This window comes from Papilio polytes, unplaced genomic scaffold (genome assembly GCF_000836215.1).
Source record: "Papilio polytes unplaced genomic scaffold, Ppol_1.0 DF823692.1, whole genome shotgun sequence".
Lineage (NCBI taxonomy): Eukaryota > Metazoa > Arthropoda > Insecta > Lepidoptera > Papilionidae > Papilio > Papilio polytes.
Genome location: NW_013525512.1, coordinates 889,126 through 905,464, shown reverse-complemented (window position 1 = coordinate 905,464; position 16,339 = coordinate 889,126). Strand labels below are relative to the sequence as shown.

The 16,339-nt window shown below is 37.1% G+C and overlaps 1 protein-coding gene across 1 annotated transcript in view; it reads left to right on the top strand.

The window, feature by feature from the left end:
- LOC106103947 (liprin-alpha) overlaps positions 1 to 16,339 on the top strand; it is an 81,390-nt gene that overhangs the window by 58,541 nt on the left and 6,510 nt on the right. Inside the window, exons 2-19 of the mRNA XM_013283865.1 lie at positions 2,094 to 2,195; positions 4,184 to 4,348; positions 4,511 to 4,585; positions 4,851 to 4,952; positions 6,790 to 6,864; positions 7,663 to 7,830; positions 8,116 to 8,235; positions 8,587 to 8,712; positions 9,517 to 9,686; positions 10,221 to 10,377; positions 10,445 to 10,561; positions 10,978 to 11,064; positions 11,569 to 11,727; positions 12,563 to 12,661; positions 13,000 to 13,071; positions 13,775 to 13,941; positions 15,439 to 15,640; positions 16,012 to 16,203. Of these exons, the coding sequence (XP_013139319.1) occupies positions 2,094 to 2,195; positions 4,184 to 4,348; positions 4,511 to 4,585; positions 4,851 to 4,952; positions 6,790 to 6,864; positions 7,663 to 7,830; positions 8,116 to 8,235; positions 8,587 to 8,712; positions 9,517 to 9,686; positions 10,221 to 10,377; positions 10,445 to 10,561; positions 10,978 to 11,064; positions 11,569 to 11,727; positions 12,563 to 12,661; positions 13,000 to 13,071; positions 13,775 to 13,941; positions 15,439 to 15,640; positions 16,012 to 16,203 (2,355 nt within the window). The remainder of the gene's footprint in view (positions 1 to 2,093; positions 2,196 to 4,183; positions 4,349 to 4,510; positions 4,586 to 4,850; positions 4,953 to 6,789; positions 6,865 to 7,662; positions 7,831 to 8,115; positions 8,236 to 8,586; positions 8,713 to 9,516; positions 9,687 to 10,220; positions 10,378 to 10,444; positions 10,562 to 10,977; positions 11,065 to 11,568; positions 11,728 to 12,562; positions 12,662 to 12,999; positions 13,072 to 13,774; positions 13,942 to 15,438; positions 15,641 to 16,011; positions 16,204 to 16,339) is intronic.

Here is a 16,339-nt window from a genome sequence, read left to right as displayed (position 1 = left end):
GGGGAGTGAAAACTTATTATACTCGATTACTTTGCACGTTTCGAAGAATAATGTTTGCGGTGACACTTACGAAATTGATATTTTATAACGTTTAAATTTAAAACTACTTTACTCACAGAAAGTGGAAAAAAACACTTTTTTTAGTAGATTTTTTGTTAATTTACTAATATTTCCTATACCCGTTCCTACTAAGCTCCAGGTTTGTGCTAAGATATGGTTCACTATAGTCGAATGGCGGGATTCGAATCCTCGACCGCAAGATCGGTAGTCCGTACCCCAAACCATTAGGCTATTGTGATATTGTACATTAATGAATTAGGCCAATTCTCGTTTATATCCAACCCATTAATGTAATAGAGATGTAACAACCAATATAACTGTGCCCCATAGCCATACTACAATACTAGACAGGACAAAATATCCGTAAACAATACCGCTCGTAAGTCTGTCAATGTTCTATACCCGCGGGGCGCCATCTTGCGGCGACGGCGCACCTAATGGAAACCTATTGCCCATTTGTTCTTGTAGCCTAGTTTATAGCAGCCTTTATTTTATAAACAATTCTTGTTTAATTTAAAAAATGATTTAGAGAACTGTAGTTTAAATGTGTAATTCAACAATTTAAAACACTGCTGCATAATAAATTCATACAAGACATTTTTCTAAAAATAAATGCTAACAATATCACGAGAACTTAACACAATGAATGTTGCACTTATAATTCTTAACCCACACTCCTACCTTCAGGTCTGTCGTACCGACATCGGAATTCCTTGTTCAGTGTCTGTACTAAATATTAACATTTAACGTGTCGGAGGAGATCGTGTAGTGAGAACAAAGTCTTACCCTCCGGCCTCACTCCCCGTCAATAGGTTACGTGCAGGGACGGACAATGAACGGAACTAGGTTGCATCTCACTTACAGGCACAATTGTTGAAACAATAAAATTGCAAGTACCTAGTGTACTGAGGTATGCAGTTGGTACAGTTTGTAATACACGGCTTAATTATATACTTACCTGTGAAATGTTAGTATAGCTAAAATGAATCCACCTTGCTTCCTTAATGTAGCTACCAACAGTAGTTTATGATCCCTTTCCAACATAAAGGTGTTATCCAATTTATTCACCCCCTAAGTTTAATAACGTGAAAATACATAGACTAAAGAGTGTCATTAGTGTAGGGTTTTTTATTAAAGAAAGAATTATTCAAAATTATACTGTGATTGCAGACATCCTACGCCACGAAGTAGTGAGTGTTTACGGTTTGTTATATTAGTATATATTAGTTCTAATTTGAACGATTGTACGAAGTTTGACTCGTCTCGTCTCGTACGATCTTCTGATTTGATTGGCGTATATTCCTGCCCTAACTTCAACATGGTACATAACTTATGTAATACCTTTGTCACTAAAGTTAGAAGTAAGTTATACTATTACTTTCACTACGGCACGGTTGGGCGTAGTGACAGAGTGTTGTTGAGGCGGGGCACGTCCGGTGAACTCGACGCGACCACTCTACAAAGTTCACGGTAATTCATTTACATTCCCGCGTGCACGGTCGCTTGATTGACTCACATTTGAGACATCGACAAATTGTCACCTTGATTACATGTTTCGGAATATTAACAATGACAGTAACAAAAGCTAAGTTTTCCCATATTCCCGATGTATCTACATTTTAAAGTTCTAGGACCTATAATGCGTCCTACATTAAACAACATCATTTGGACTCCAGTCTGGTACTAGACCCACTAATAAATGATGACAAAGGAGGTTTCTTTCAGCACGTTCCAAACCTCTGCGGTCATCAGATAAGGCTCGTGCCACAACAGAGCGCACTTAAGTGAAGACACTAAATAGAGACCAAGCTATTACTTTAGTGGATTGCCTTTGGTTTATCAACACAATTTTTGCACGTCCATCATTCCGTGGTTACCAAGGAGAATTTGAAATGCGGCGACATAATGAAGTTAAAAAATGCTAAAAATAAAGTATTTTTAATGTTCTTCCTTTTTATAAAATTCTAGCTTAAAATGATATTTGACGAAAATGTATATAGTTCAATATTAAATGGATTGTTTTTTCTTTGCAGGAGTTCGCAACTCTTACGAAGGAACTGAACCAGGCTCGAGAGCAGCTGCTGGAGAGAGAAGAAGAAATCTCCGAGCTCAAGGCGGAGAGGAATAATACCAGGGTAAGAACACATCCAACCCACAGTTTTATAAGCTCCTGTTGGTAGGAGACGTAATAAAAGGACTTAAAAAACTATTTGGAGAGATCAAATTAGCACTCGAGATGATGTGTAGGTCCTTACTCCCTGCCTACCATTCTGTGTTATAGCGTGAGTGTAATGATAATTCTGTAACTCAGCTATCAGAGGTAACAGGGTATACTTGGACCAAAACAGTGAATAGAAAATTACCCTCGTAGTCCATGAATTGTGAATTCAAAGTCGTAAACTGAGAATTGAAGCCACGACCTCCTTCTAAATAATTTTCAATGACCTTCTGACCATAGTCTGACAATTCGAGATTAAAACTTTGAGTGTAGTGAATAAATGTGTGCAAGAAAAGAATTAAATTCGTTTCACTTTCGACTGAATATCGTACCGGGAATTGTGATTATAAAATTTTATTAAACACTTACTTATTATGACAAACATTGTGTACAGTCAGCTACATAAATATGTACACATTTACAAGACTTTAGAAACTTGTATACACTTTTGGTTTAAAAAATATGCAGCACTAGCTCTTCCCGCGACTCCATCCGCTCGGCATTTAAAATAATACAAAAGCAAGTAGGATAGTCTTCCAGACTATCCTCTACATTTATGAAAAATTTCATCTAGATCCCTTCAGCTGTTTAGGCTACAAAGTCTTACAAACATCCATCCATCTAAACTTTCGTATTTGTAATATAAGTAAGAAGTAAAATTAGTAAGATATATTCGCACGTAGACATCCATGAACCATAAATTATGACAAATACGTGCATACATTTTTTGAAACCGAAAGCGTATACAAGTTTTGTATACGTATAAATAGTTGTGCTGACTGTACTGTATATTTAGTCCTTGGGTGAACATTTTCTATTAAATTTTCTCATTTCACCTGCTTTTACAGAAATAGTTGAAATATTCTGAGCTCGGTAATGTTTTATTTCGAATGTTTCCTAAACGTTTCTTGCAATTTAATCTAAGTTTGTCTCGCGTCTTAATGCAGCCGTAGTCGACAATCTGGCGTGCTGCATTACGACTGAACATTGTCGTGTGGTGAGAGCGTTACAAACATTTGGTTTCCGGGAACCTCTTAACGTTCACGACGATTTTACTCCAAATATGCACAGTATTTATACTGCTCTTATATCTTTAAAAAATATACCAAATTCCACTAGAAACTACAAACTAATGGAAACAAGATTAAATTGTTTGACATATTTTGAAGGCTTCTTAATTTCTTAATTGATTTTTGAGTTGATTTCAGTGTAATATAACTTGTGTAGTGTAAACGTTCCACAGAAGCTTTTTTTAAAAAAAACTAAATACGTCAAAAAACTTCAATATATGCGAGTTGTCAAGGTCTCAAGTTTCGAGGTCCCGTCGTTCCAATATTAAGTGCTTGAAAAACAAACAATTTAGCAAAGCGGGCCACCGTGCCTCGCAATAAAACTTTATTTATAAGACCTGTAGGCCTCGTCGTGAACTTTTATTTCACCTTCCAAATTTACGGCACATATTTCGACGTAATTTTCAGTTTTCAAAGTAAAATGGCTCGTTGTATCACGCCGTCGCTTTTAGTATTACAAGTTTTAAGTATTTCCAAATTTCAATCTCATAATTTCACCAACAAAGACAAATGAAGAACTCCTGCTAGGTAGGTATTACAAATTATAACTAATGTTTTATGAAAAAAATATTAAATACTAGCTGTTGCTCGCGACTTTCTCCGCCTGAAGTTAATAATAAATATAAATAATTTAATGGTGAAAGAATTTTTTAAAATTGGTTCAGCAGTTTTTAAATAATTTCAATACATAAAAATACCAAAAGACAAAACTTTTCTCTTTATAATATTAGGGGCATTTCGGAATTGACACCTCTTTCAGTTTTATGTACAATTCTTACCCTTATTTGAAGTAACATACAGGTGTGTTTTAAATACGATGTTTTTATGTTTCCAGTTACTATTGGAGCATTTAGAATGTCTTGTGTCGCGACACGAGCGGTCGCTGCGGATGACTGTGGTGAAGCGGCAAGCGGCCGCGCAGTCCGGTGTCTCCTCCGAAGTGGAGGTGCTGAAGGCCCTGAAAAGTCTCTTCGAGCACCACAAGGCTCTCGACGAGAAGGTACACATGTGGTCATGTGACGTCATAACGATTATCAAAATGTAACGCTACTTAGCGTTGAAATTACTTGATAACTGTAATTAAATAGATCTTTTAAGCAGTTTTAACATGACATTGTTATGGAAATTTTATTCGAAATGAGGTAAATAAATTGTTTTACAGGTTCGAGAAAGACTTCGTGTTGCGTTAGAGAGGAATACGGCGTTAGAAGAAGAGTTAGCTTTAACCAAAGAGGAAGTAAGTCGCTTATTGCAAATATTATTACTGATGTATTGGTTCCATTAATGATTGTTTACTCGCACTAAAACGAGACACATACAACAAGCTTAAAGTATATTTTTTCTGATATACACGTATTTTGTAATACTTCATTGTTATGACATTATTTTCTTAGAAAAACACAACGGACATGGAATAACAAAGAACTACGAAATACCCAAGTATACAGGTAAATGTCGCAGTGTTTGTGTACAAATAATAATTCCTATGCTATTGCCATCAGTTGCAACAGTACAAGTCGTCGAGCGCGCAAGAGAATGAGAAGCCGAAAGAGAACGGCAGCGTGGGAGGGTCGCCCGAGCAGAATGGAGAACAGCAACAAAAGGTAAGGGTACTAAAGACAAGGTTATCTAGGTATGTCGGTAGCGACCCGCTGCGGGTATACCCCTCTGGTGGAAGCTTGTTAAATGTGCGATGACCTTAAGTTTAGCACTTTACAAATTAGATTTTAAAATTTTACTAGAAACACTTATAACAACTCATAGATAATGACTTAGATTATTTTGATTATGTTCCCTAGCATAGACATACATTTTATACATGGACGATGTAGTTTTACAATTTTGTAATGTTATGAAAATTCAAATTAACTACGCAAAAACATAACGGATAATTCTAACCTTCGATTCGATTATTGTATCTTTTTTTTGGCATTTTATGTAATTTTTTATAAAGTGGTAAGTTTCAAATCTCGTTTTTACACAATACATTCACACTGTAACAAAACTACTGAACAAATTGGCGTTTTTATTAAGGGGCGTCCTTAAATTACGTGTGGCGTTTTTTTATATTTTGCCCCTCCCTCCCCCCGTGGTGAGATGTCATGAGATTTTATTCAACCCCCTCCCCCATCTGTCAATCTCACGTGAGATTTTTCAAAATGTGAGTTATGTAAACGCGTTGGATTGTTAATAAGATTAAATCTTAAGCATGTACAATCTGGATTATATGGACCAAAATAGTAATTTATTTTTGTTACAATCAGAAAAAAAAATGCGTGATGTTTGCCGAGACCTCTCCTCTCTCTAACGTAAGATTAGATGAGATTTAACTCGACCCCCTCGCCCCTTTAAAAACCTCACGTAATTTATAGACGCCCCCTTATGTTTTATATTTACAAGGGTGACAAAATTTTTATAGTTTTTAACTACTTTAGACGCTTTGTGAATGTTAATTGTGCGAGAATTTATTTAGATTTTTTACACTTATCTGTCGTTCTCTAAATAACAGTTATAAAAGCTATTTATTTAAAGAAAGACAGTTTAAAAAACTCAATGGCGTAAATCTTACTAATATTATAAATGTGAAAGTTTAGATGGATGTTTGTTAGAGTTTGACGCCTAAACGGCTGAACGGATTTCGATAAAATTTGGCATAGATGTAGAGAGTAGTCTGGAAGAACCCATAGGCTATTCAGTTTTGTTTTTTCAAACCAACGCGAACAGAGACGCGGGCGAAAGCTAGTATGAAATAATTATTCAATTTATACTATTAATAAAAAAATAGTTTATTTTGTTCACAAAATTCACATAACTTTTAATATTGTGTTGCGGTTCTTTCTATACCTACATATAAATTTGAAGTATGAAAAACCGCAGCCTGAAAGGTTTAAATTAAACTTTCATAGTTCATTGACTCTTTAAATTGTTTTCAAAATAAGCAAATACATTTAATAATACACTACAGTGTTAAATTATATTATGTTATCTACTCGTAAGTAAGAGACTTATCAATACTATTATAATAAAGCGTAAACACATTTCTTTGTTGCCAAAGATGTCAGCAATTTCAACAAATTTTCGAATAATTATTTTGTTAATAAAACTTACGTCACGCTTTAGGCTTAGGAAGTAAATATTTTGGTTAAAAGCCTAATGTGGGAAAGAGACCTTAAGTTGTTGCCAACATCAAGGAAGCAAGATTGCCAAGGTTTGACATGTCATGTCAGTTTGACACTTGCCATTGATAATTTGACAAATGTAAACAATAAAAATAAAATTCATAATTTCATGCGGATGAAGCCGCACGGGAAAAGCTAGTTTTTTACATACAAATGTTCATCTGTTTGTAATATATTACGCCATGGAGTTTATAAAGAAACATTTATATCTAGTTGGGCATGTTTACTATATTTTTGTGTTTGTTTGTTTCGGTGTGCGCAGGAGCAAAGTAGTGTTAACGGCGAATCGGAAAGCAACAAGAAACTCACTGAGCTACAAAATACGATCGCCAAGCAGGTCAGACCAGAGTCTACCTTATTTGTAACCTAATAAAGCATATATTTAAACGCATCAGATAACCATTACGTATCGTAATAGCAGTTGATTACTATCGCTTATAATCATTGCAATAACACGTTTAAAGCAAAAACTTTCTATGTATCATGTTGTAGGTAAAAAAATATAATATAAAACTATTGCATGTCGCGAAATTTAACTATTATCGTTTAAAAACTATATTAGGTTCAAAAATAAAGCCATGTTATATTTCATGTTGTTATGTCTAAAATCAAAATAATTGCTTGATTTATTAATTCATGAGTTTTTGACATTAAATGATTCAACGAAGATATTCGCCTGATCAAATGCCATAAATGCACCGGTGAATTACACATAGTTTTATATAGAGTCTGAAAGCATTGCTATGTCATGGAATAGATGCTAAATTGACATGAAACGTAATTTAACAAAAAAAAATGTAATATATATAATTGTATATAAAACATACTAATGCTCATATTTTGTGTTAGCTTGCATGATTTATTCACCTCTATTTTACATTATCATATATCTTACATTTAACATAACGTGTGTACATTTTCATAAAAAAAACATACTAACTACACAACGTGGTAATTACATCAAAAACCAAAAATATGTCCTTCGTTGTAAATGTATTAAATGACATATCACCCACACAAATATTGTATATTTCATTTTTTCTTTAACGCATTCAATGACACCGATTTTATGTAACAAAAAAGATAGTGGCATTTAACGTGTTAAATAATGCGACCAATAATTGTTGATCCCCAGTCAGCAGAGCTGAGCTCGTGGCAGCGGCGCGTGGCAGAGCTCAACAACAAGGTGACGGAGCTGGAGGAGAGGCTCTCCAAGGGGGAGAAGGAACTCACCAAGAAACAGGAAGAGTGCGCCAAATTACAGCGAGACTTGAGAGAGAATGTCGCTCAGAAGGAAGACCAGGTATACTTCTATTCCGTAAACGTGTAGAGTACTTAAAATAGGAAGCCTAAAAACTTTGTTTCCTTATAAAAATCAACTTGAATGTACTTGAAGTTAATAAAAGTAAGTGAAATAGTTGATTTTAGATTACTTTTTATCATTAAAATAAGGTGTTACGTTAATTTATTATAATAATATTGGTCCTTCGAGCACGATTATGTTAACATGTATTTTAAAAGACTTGGAAAATCCAAAGGCTTATAACTTCAAGGTATTCGTCAATGAGGTAATGTAATTTTGTTTCAGGAGGAGAGGATAGCGACCCTGGAGAAACGGTACCTGAACGCGCAGCGAGAGTCCACCTCCTTGCACGACCTCAATGAGAAGCTGGAACAGGAGCTGCAGCACAAGCAGGCACAGCTCAAGGTATGCTGGCCGGGCTGGTGCACCACACACCTGTCAGATGTCACTAGACATGGCAAGCTTTAACAACTGTCAATCAGAATTGACCACACATAGATTAAATTTAACAAGACAATAGTTTTAGATAATTGGAGAGCAGTTCATGCGATCGATTATTTTCATTTTTAGTCTGTACCAGGAAAATAGAAAAAATCCCTTTATTACAAAAATATATGGAAAATTTTGTAGATGGTAATTCAGATTTAATAAAGCGTGTTGCAGTTTTATTGTGAGGCTTTTGTGATAGGTTTTCTATGTTCCCGGTCAGGCTATAACACCATTTCACCGCCATGACATGTAAATAATTCCCAACAGCTGCAAGAAGAGAAGATCGCGGCGATAGAAGAGAAGCTGGAGCTGTCGACGCAGAAGTTAGCGCAGATGTCCTCGCTGCCGGAGATGGAGGAGCAGCTCAAGGCCAGGATGGAGGCTCTCAACCAGGTATACTCATTGCCATATCTGCTGTTGTATAATCGACTTTATTTTTAACGTGTTAAAGTTCATTTTCCATGTCTCATTTGCTTTATCGTTTGGGGTTTGGTTTAAAACATTAATTGCACTTATTTTTTGTTAAGTTTGTCAATGCTTTAAGTTCTGAAGTCAATCTATGAATAATGTGTTTATTTTGTGAGATTATACATGTGTCAATTGCTTTTGTATTATGTATATTTGTTATAATGGAATTAAAGTTTGCTAATTTCAAGCCCCTTTGGAGACATAATGTCCCAAAATCATGTAATTGTAGTGATAATTAATAATTTTTTTATTCTTTTTGAGTAAAAAATGTGTATTTAAAAATGTACAATCGAGGAATCTGGCCGTGTTCAGTGCCAATTATTTAGGTAAAGAGGCGGAGTTTCTTTGTAGCAAGTAAACGCCCCCTTTTGTGTAGTCACTCCATGGAGCATCCACCGAAGCGATCTAAGAGCTCGGCGGCCTTCCAATCCGGTAATAATAACGAAGTAACGGCCCGAGTCGAGGCTCCTGAGGGAGTCCTCGTGTTTAGCTCATAAACGAAGTTTAGGCTAAGCGCCATCTGCGCTCGCCCACCTCAAGCCCGGTGCCTCTTCAAGGCCAACAGTGGCCATTCAGTCCCAAAAAAAAGTAAACGCAATTTTTCTGTAATTGGAACACCGCGCATTTCCATGACTGTACCATGACGATGTTCAAGCAACCGCTAGTTTATTGTAAAGAAAGCGTATTTAGCAGGATATAGTATGATTTATTGATATATGTGTCGGTCAGGCGCAGGAGCGGCACGGCTCGGCGGAGGACCGCATCCAGCGGCTGGAGGCGAGCGTGGAGGAGAAGAACGCGGAGCTGATGAGGCTGAACCAGCGCCTGCGCATGAACGAGGAGCACAACACGCGCCTCTCCGCCACCGTCGACAAGCTGCTCTCCGAGTCCAACGAGAGGTCATACACTGCTTTATCTATACTATTATTATAAAGAGGAATGATTTGTATTTTTGTATGTATTGAAATAACACAAAAACTACTGAACCGATTTAAAAAATTCTTGAACTATTGAAAAGCTAAGTGATCACTGAGTAATATAGGCTATATTTTTTACTATTTTCTTTAATTTAATGTAAGCAAAGTCGCGATTAATAGCTAGTTATTGATACTTTGAGTACAGTCTTTTAGAGATGTCCACATTAAAGACACTTAAGAAATATGTAGACAGTGAAAGTTATATCAGTAGTCAAGTTATGCCACCTTGTTCTTCAATTGACATGTAAATAAGGTTTTCAAAATTCATAATAAGGTCAATCGTTTGTTATTTTAAAAATGAAATATAATAACATCTCGGCAATTAATTGTATTGACGCGAGGTTTTGAAAATTTGTCAATAATGATGATTATATGAAAAATGTCTCCAATGAAGTATCAACCATATTTAATCTAAAGTTTTTAAAATGTGTTTTTTTTTAATCACGTCGTATACAGGTTACAAGTACACCTGAAGGAGCGCATGCACGCGCTGGATGAGAAGAACGCACTAACCCAGGAGTTGGAGAAGACGCGCAAGTACGCGGACGAGTTGGTCGCGGAGAAGCAGGACATCCTGAAGGAGCTGGCCAAGTGGCGGATGGAGACGGAGCAGGTGGGACTGAGGTTGGTGGGGTGATGTGGCGGTATTGCAGCAGGTAGTGAGGGTTGCGTTGTTGCAGCTGAAGCGGCAGATGCTGCAGCAGGAGATCGCCTTCAACATCCAGCAGACGGATGCCCTGACGCGCTCGCTGTCGCCCGGCGCGCCGCAGACACAGGTGCCCATCTTCCAGCCCAAAGTGAGCTCTAGTAGTATACGTATAACGTTCAAAATCTAACTAACGAGGAATTTAATTGAATGGGGGTTATAGTTTAAAGAAATTGGGATAAAATACTTGTTTTTAACAATATTAAGCACGAAAATCAAATTTCTTATAAAGTTTTTGTGGTGTTGTAGTTACAGAAATATATTCTTGTTCCTTGCAATGAGACAAACTCCGTTTTTTACAAATAACCAATTATGTAGAAGTGTATGTAGAAATGTATTGGTCAAACGACCAAATAATAAAAAAAAAAAACAATTAACCGTTTACTATTTTCGTACAAAAGCATTTAAAAGCGTCCTGGTTATTGTTCTTCAATGTGTAAGGGCTTTGAAAGTGGAACACCGCCAGTTTCCCCGAGTGTACATGTGTTTGACTGCGGTGTGTTGCAGCTGGAGGGCTCGTGGGAGAAGCTGCAGCAGGCGCACGCGCTGGCCGCAGTCGCCGCGCAGCAGTATGACGTCTCCAGCGACGCTGAGGTAACATATCCTGTATTAGTATACTGCTGGTGGACTATTGACACTGGCTTTAAATGGACAGGCTAAACTGTGGTGTATTGTGTCTGTTTAAAAGTGATAACAGCGATGTTCACAAAGAGATACAAATATCGAGTCATAGTTGACACTTCATTTGTGTCATTTTCATAGAGCCTCAGAACCACGTGTCTATAATTTATTGTATTTAAAATAATTGCAAATTTCTGACATTGTTTAGTTTATTTTATAACAAAAGATGGAGCTTATTATAATTTAGTAAAAAGACGTAAGAGGGCACTAAACTTGACAACTAACATAGTCCCTTTCAAAGAAGTTACCGGTGAAAAAATGTTCACTATGTCTAGTCTATATTCCTTCAATGTCTTTGGATAGACATAACAATACTTAACTGTCATTTACGTCAAAAGACGCATTATTTTCGGACTGAAGTAAAAACTGTAATTTCCTATCAATTCTATCTGTTATTTTACATCTATATTGTGTCAGAACGACGAGTCGGAAGGCGGTGTGGAGGGAGGGCATACGGATGCGGCGGCGCTGGCGCTGATGCTGCAGGAGCAGCTGGACGCCATCAACACGGAGATCCGCCTCATCCAGGAGGAGAAGCAGACCACGGAGGCGCGCGCTGAGGAACTCGAATCCAGGGTGAGCAGATACAATGTTTAAAAATCTAGATAAATGAGCTAAAACCAAAAAATACGGAGCTTTGATATCTATTTTGATCTTGAAAAATAATCAGATTGTTATATAGGTAATATTTTGTATACAGTAATGGTTTAATTTGTACAGATGTGAATATGACATGTGATGGGTTATTGGCTGGTGCGAGAACTATCTTGGTTGGGTTACTTAACTATCATCCCCATAAATTATACTTACTCATAATAATTGGTAAAGGGTTCTTTTTTGCATAACTGCTATCATTTTGTTATAAACTACAAGCTTGGAGTTTAAAAAAGCAAGAACACATAGGTTATGTGTTCTTCCAGACTATCCTCTACATCTATACCAAATGTCATCGAAATTCAATTTAGATTACAAACTCATGCAATCATACATCCATCTAAACTTTCGTAGCAAGATATGTATATTTCGCATTCCATAAATGTTTATAACAAATTGATAGTGGTATTCAAAGATATATATAATATTAACTAATAAACTATGAATTGCATTGTTATCAAATTTATTACATTTTGGTATTAAAAAGTTTCTACAAAAATAGAATGAAAACAATGAAATGGTTTAGTAACACTGCAAGGCATAGTGACGCTCTCACGAGCGGTGGCCAATGCTAGCTAGAGGTGGCTAATAGTGACCAGCGGTGGCCAACGGTGGCTAGTGGCCAGTAGTGCCCAATGGTAGCTAGTGGCCAGTGGCCAGTGGTACCTAATGGTAGCTAGTGGCCAGTGGCTAGTAATGGCTAGTTGTGGCCGGTAGTGGCCAGTGGTGGCCAATGGTAAGGTGGGTGGTGGCGCAGGTGGGCAGCTACGAGCATATGAACGTGGTGTCGCGCCGCGGGGACTCCCCGCCGCCCGCAGCCTCCCCCTCGCGACCTCATCACCACAAATACCATACGGTCAGTCCACACAACACATTGCTCTCACAACACTTACAATGTTCACCACATATTTACTATTGCTCTCGACTTCGTCCATGTGGAATTAAAAAATAGTAATAGTAAAACATGTTACTCGCTCAAAATCATATCTTTTTAATGGTGAAAAAAAATTGCAAACGGCCGAGTAGTTTTTAAATCATTTCAACACTTATAAAATTACAAATCTTTCAGATGAAATTTTTCCATCTTAGATGAGATGGAAAAATATCTATATACAAAATTGGATACTTTTTCTAGAAAGAATTTTTTTTTAATTTAAATCTTGTCATGGAAATGAAAGTTTGTAATGTCGGTAGGCGCCTGCGTCTATGTCTCCGGCGCACCATTACCGCGCGCCGCCCTCCTCCGAGAGCCTCCCCTCCAGCCAGGTCAGGCCACGCCCCCAGACACACCCCTTGTCTGTATTCCCCACCCCGCTGACACAAGCTTGTAATTATTGCATTCGACAATTTTTAATATGTCACTGTATGCAGAATTAATAAAGGAAATAATAAAGTTTAATTGTTGACTACGTCTCGTTGGTATTCCTGTTGATAGCATGTTTATTCAAGCGAATGCTTCCCTCCAGTCAAACTCCCATAAAAATGATTTTGCGTGGCTTCTTGTGTGCAATTCAACACTGCTTTTTGTTTTGCCTCTATGGTTAGTTTTGTTTTTAATTTGGATTTTGTGTTTTTTATTCAAGTACTTCCAGCGTTTAATTGATATAAGATGTAATCGTGTAAAATATTAATAACTATGGTCCTGAAGTATTTAACGTTGTTATAAACAATTCTACAAGTTACGCTTATCGCCGCACTGCTTTTTTAAAAAGTAGTTAGGCCGAGCTTATCTGTTTTCTGGTATGGAAATGACAATTAAAATAGTTTTAATATCTATTAGAATGATCTACACTTAATCTTTAACCCGAACCTGTATCACCTTCTTACACTTTTTATTAATAGTAAAGCTTTTTAACTGCATTTTTATTATTGGATTTTTCACTTTTAACACCATTACTAACATCGTGTTACTAAATAAAGGCACATTAGATGAAGTACAAGTGTTTATGAATGTTTAACCGGTGCGCAGTTACAGCTGTGCGAGGAGGGCGGGGTGGGCGGTGTGGGCGGTGTGGGCGGGGCGGAGGGCGGCGCGTCCCCGCTGACGGCGCGCTCGCTGCGGCTGGAGCGTGCGGCGCGCGCGCTGCACGCGGAGCGCGACCGCCTGCGCACGCACTACCCCGCGCCATACGACTCGTGAGTACAACTACACTTTAATGGTCCTTCAAGTCGGATATTTTAACATTTTAACCACTATTTTATATCTGAGTTACACTAAAAGACCCTCCTTTTGACCAAATAATAATAAATTCCAGCGGTTAATGTGTTTTATGCCTGTTAATTATAAAAAATTACATCAATAAATTGTCTTATCTTTGAAATTTTTGTAATTATTAGCTAAATGATTAGCTTATGGTTATCTACCTAGATATTTTTTTATTCTTGTGTCATACATTTTACATCTTTTCCACGCGGCTCAGGACGTCGATAATGTCGGGAAGCCTCGCCCGGATCCCGATACACAGGTGTCCATCAATTTCTAGTTTAAGATTTAACCCTAAGTTGAGATCTAACGTATGGTGTGATTGTCCTGACACTCAGTTCAATTATGTTCCCCACAAATTGTGCCTTAAATCTAAAATGTATCAAATTATTGTGCCATATTTGTTCCATCATCCACTACCGTGGAAGACTGCGAGCTATTTTTAAAAAGAGCATTTTTTAAGTCAATAAAGAGTTTTTAGGCAAACATTTTAATTATAACTGTATGTTGTAAGCCAAAGGTTTTAATTTGGTTTTAATATTATTGAATTTGAGGATTGTTTTATTTTCTATTTGTGTTCCTTAATTTTACGATCTTTTATAAAAAAGGTTATTTTTGGTGCTAATAAAATGTAACAAGTTATAAGAAGCTTAAATTAAATTTATTTTTATTATGTTATTTTGATAGAATTTTGTTTGAATAAAGGAAATGGAATTACTATGTGTAAAGTTGAATTTATTAACGAACCTTCACCAATATCTAATGGGACGGTATGTGATTTTCTAGTTTCTGTGTGTTCTCATCGTGTTTCCATTGATATACTTGTATAGAAACATGCGTTTTCATAGAATCTCTATAAATAATAAAGCTAGTATTCTTCATAGTAATTCCATTTTTATATTACTTTTGCTAATACTATTAGATTTTTTTTTGCCAGGCAGTAATTTTCAGTTTTTACTTTCATATCTTTCTTTACTTTAAAATAAGGTTTTTGCTAAATTCATAGCAATTTATTTTCATTAGTTTGCGATAGACATTTTTGTTCGTTTAAGATGATTCTGTCATTAAACATATTTGTCTGATTGCTAGTAACATAACATTAATTTGTTAGTTATGTTAAATTAAGCAAAAAAACGATATTTTGTGTAACAAAACATCGAATGGTTCTTTGTTAGTCTATTTAGCGTTCAAAGTTTTTGAATTTTCTAACAAATTCTTTATTACTATGCTGTCCTTCTTATTATCATTGAGACAAACAGAGATAGATGTTTTAGCCTCTATCCCATTAAATTATAAATTGTCTCATAATAATGGAAATGTCGGATTTTGTTCCCTTATCTGAGAGACGTCATTTTAAGCTATCTGAGTCTATCAGCCAGTGGTGGGACAGGCCTTTAGTATAGTTAGTTAATATTAGTTGTGTGGGACAGCTCCAGCCAGGAGTCGCTGTCGCTGGGCGGCGGGTGGGGCGGGGCGGGGGCGGGCGCGGCGGGTGCGGGCGGGGCCTCGCCCTCGCTGCCGCGCGCCGCCGCCTCCGCCGCCTCCATCGCCAGCATGCACCAGCAGAAGAAGAGAGGCATCAAGAGCTCCCTCGGCAGGTTCTTCAGCAAGAAGGACAAGGCCGGACTTACGGTAATCTATACTTTTTACTAAAAGATTAGGAATTTTGTATGTATTAAAAGAACTCAAAAAGTATTAGGCCGATTTCAAAAATTCTTGCACTATTAAAAAGCTACTTTGTCTATAAGTAACATAGGCTGTTTTTACTATTTCCTTAACTTCACATAGACAAAGTCGCGAGCAAAATTTAGTTTTTAATATTATAAAAACGAAAGTTTACATGGATGGATTTTTAATAGAGTTTATAGCCTAAACTGCTGAACGGATCTGGATTAAATTTGGCGTAGATGTAGAGGATAATTTGGAAGAACACTCATTCCTGTGTTTATTCTTGTAAATTAAGAACTAATTAAAAATGAGTGTTTTTACATATTATGTTTCAGTTATCACAAGGCAGCAGCCCGCGGTCCCTGTCGTCCGCGTCCTCGCTGGGTCTGTCCGGTCTGGCGGACGAGGGTCTGGAGCAGTCGATGCTGTCGCACCCCCACGCCGCCCACCCCCAGCACCCCCCGCAGCCGCTGCAGCAGGACTACGCGCGCTCCAAGACGAAGTCAGTCATGTACAATAATAACATAGTTTTCATTTTATAGCAAAAACGTGGAAAAATCTTAATCGTAAATCATTTAATTTATACATCTTAACAGTGGTAGTGCCCGCTTTAACATCTTGGCACGAATGGGCCGGCTCGCCCGGTGTAATACCACGACCACA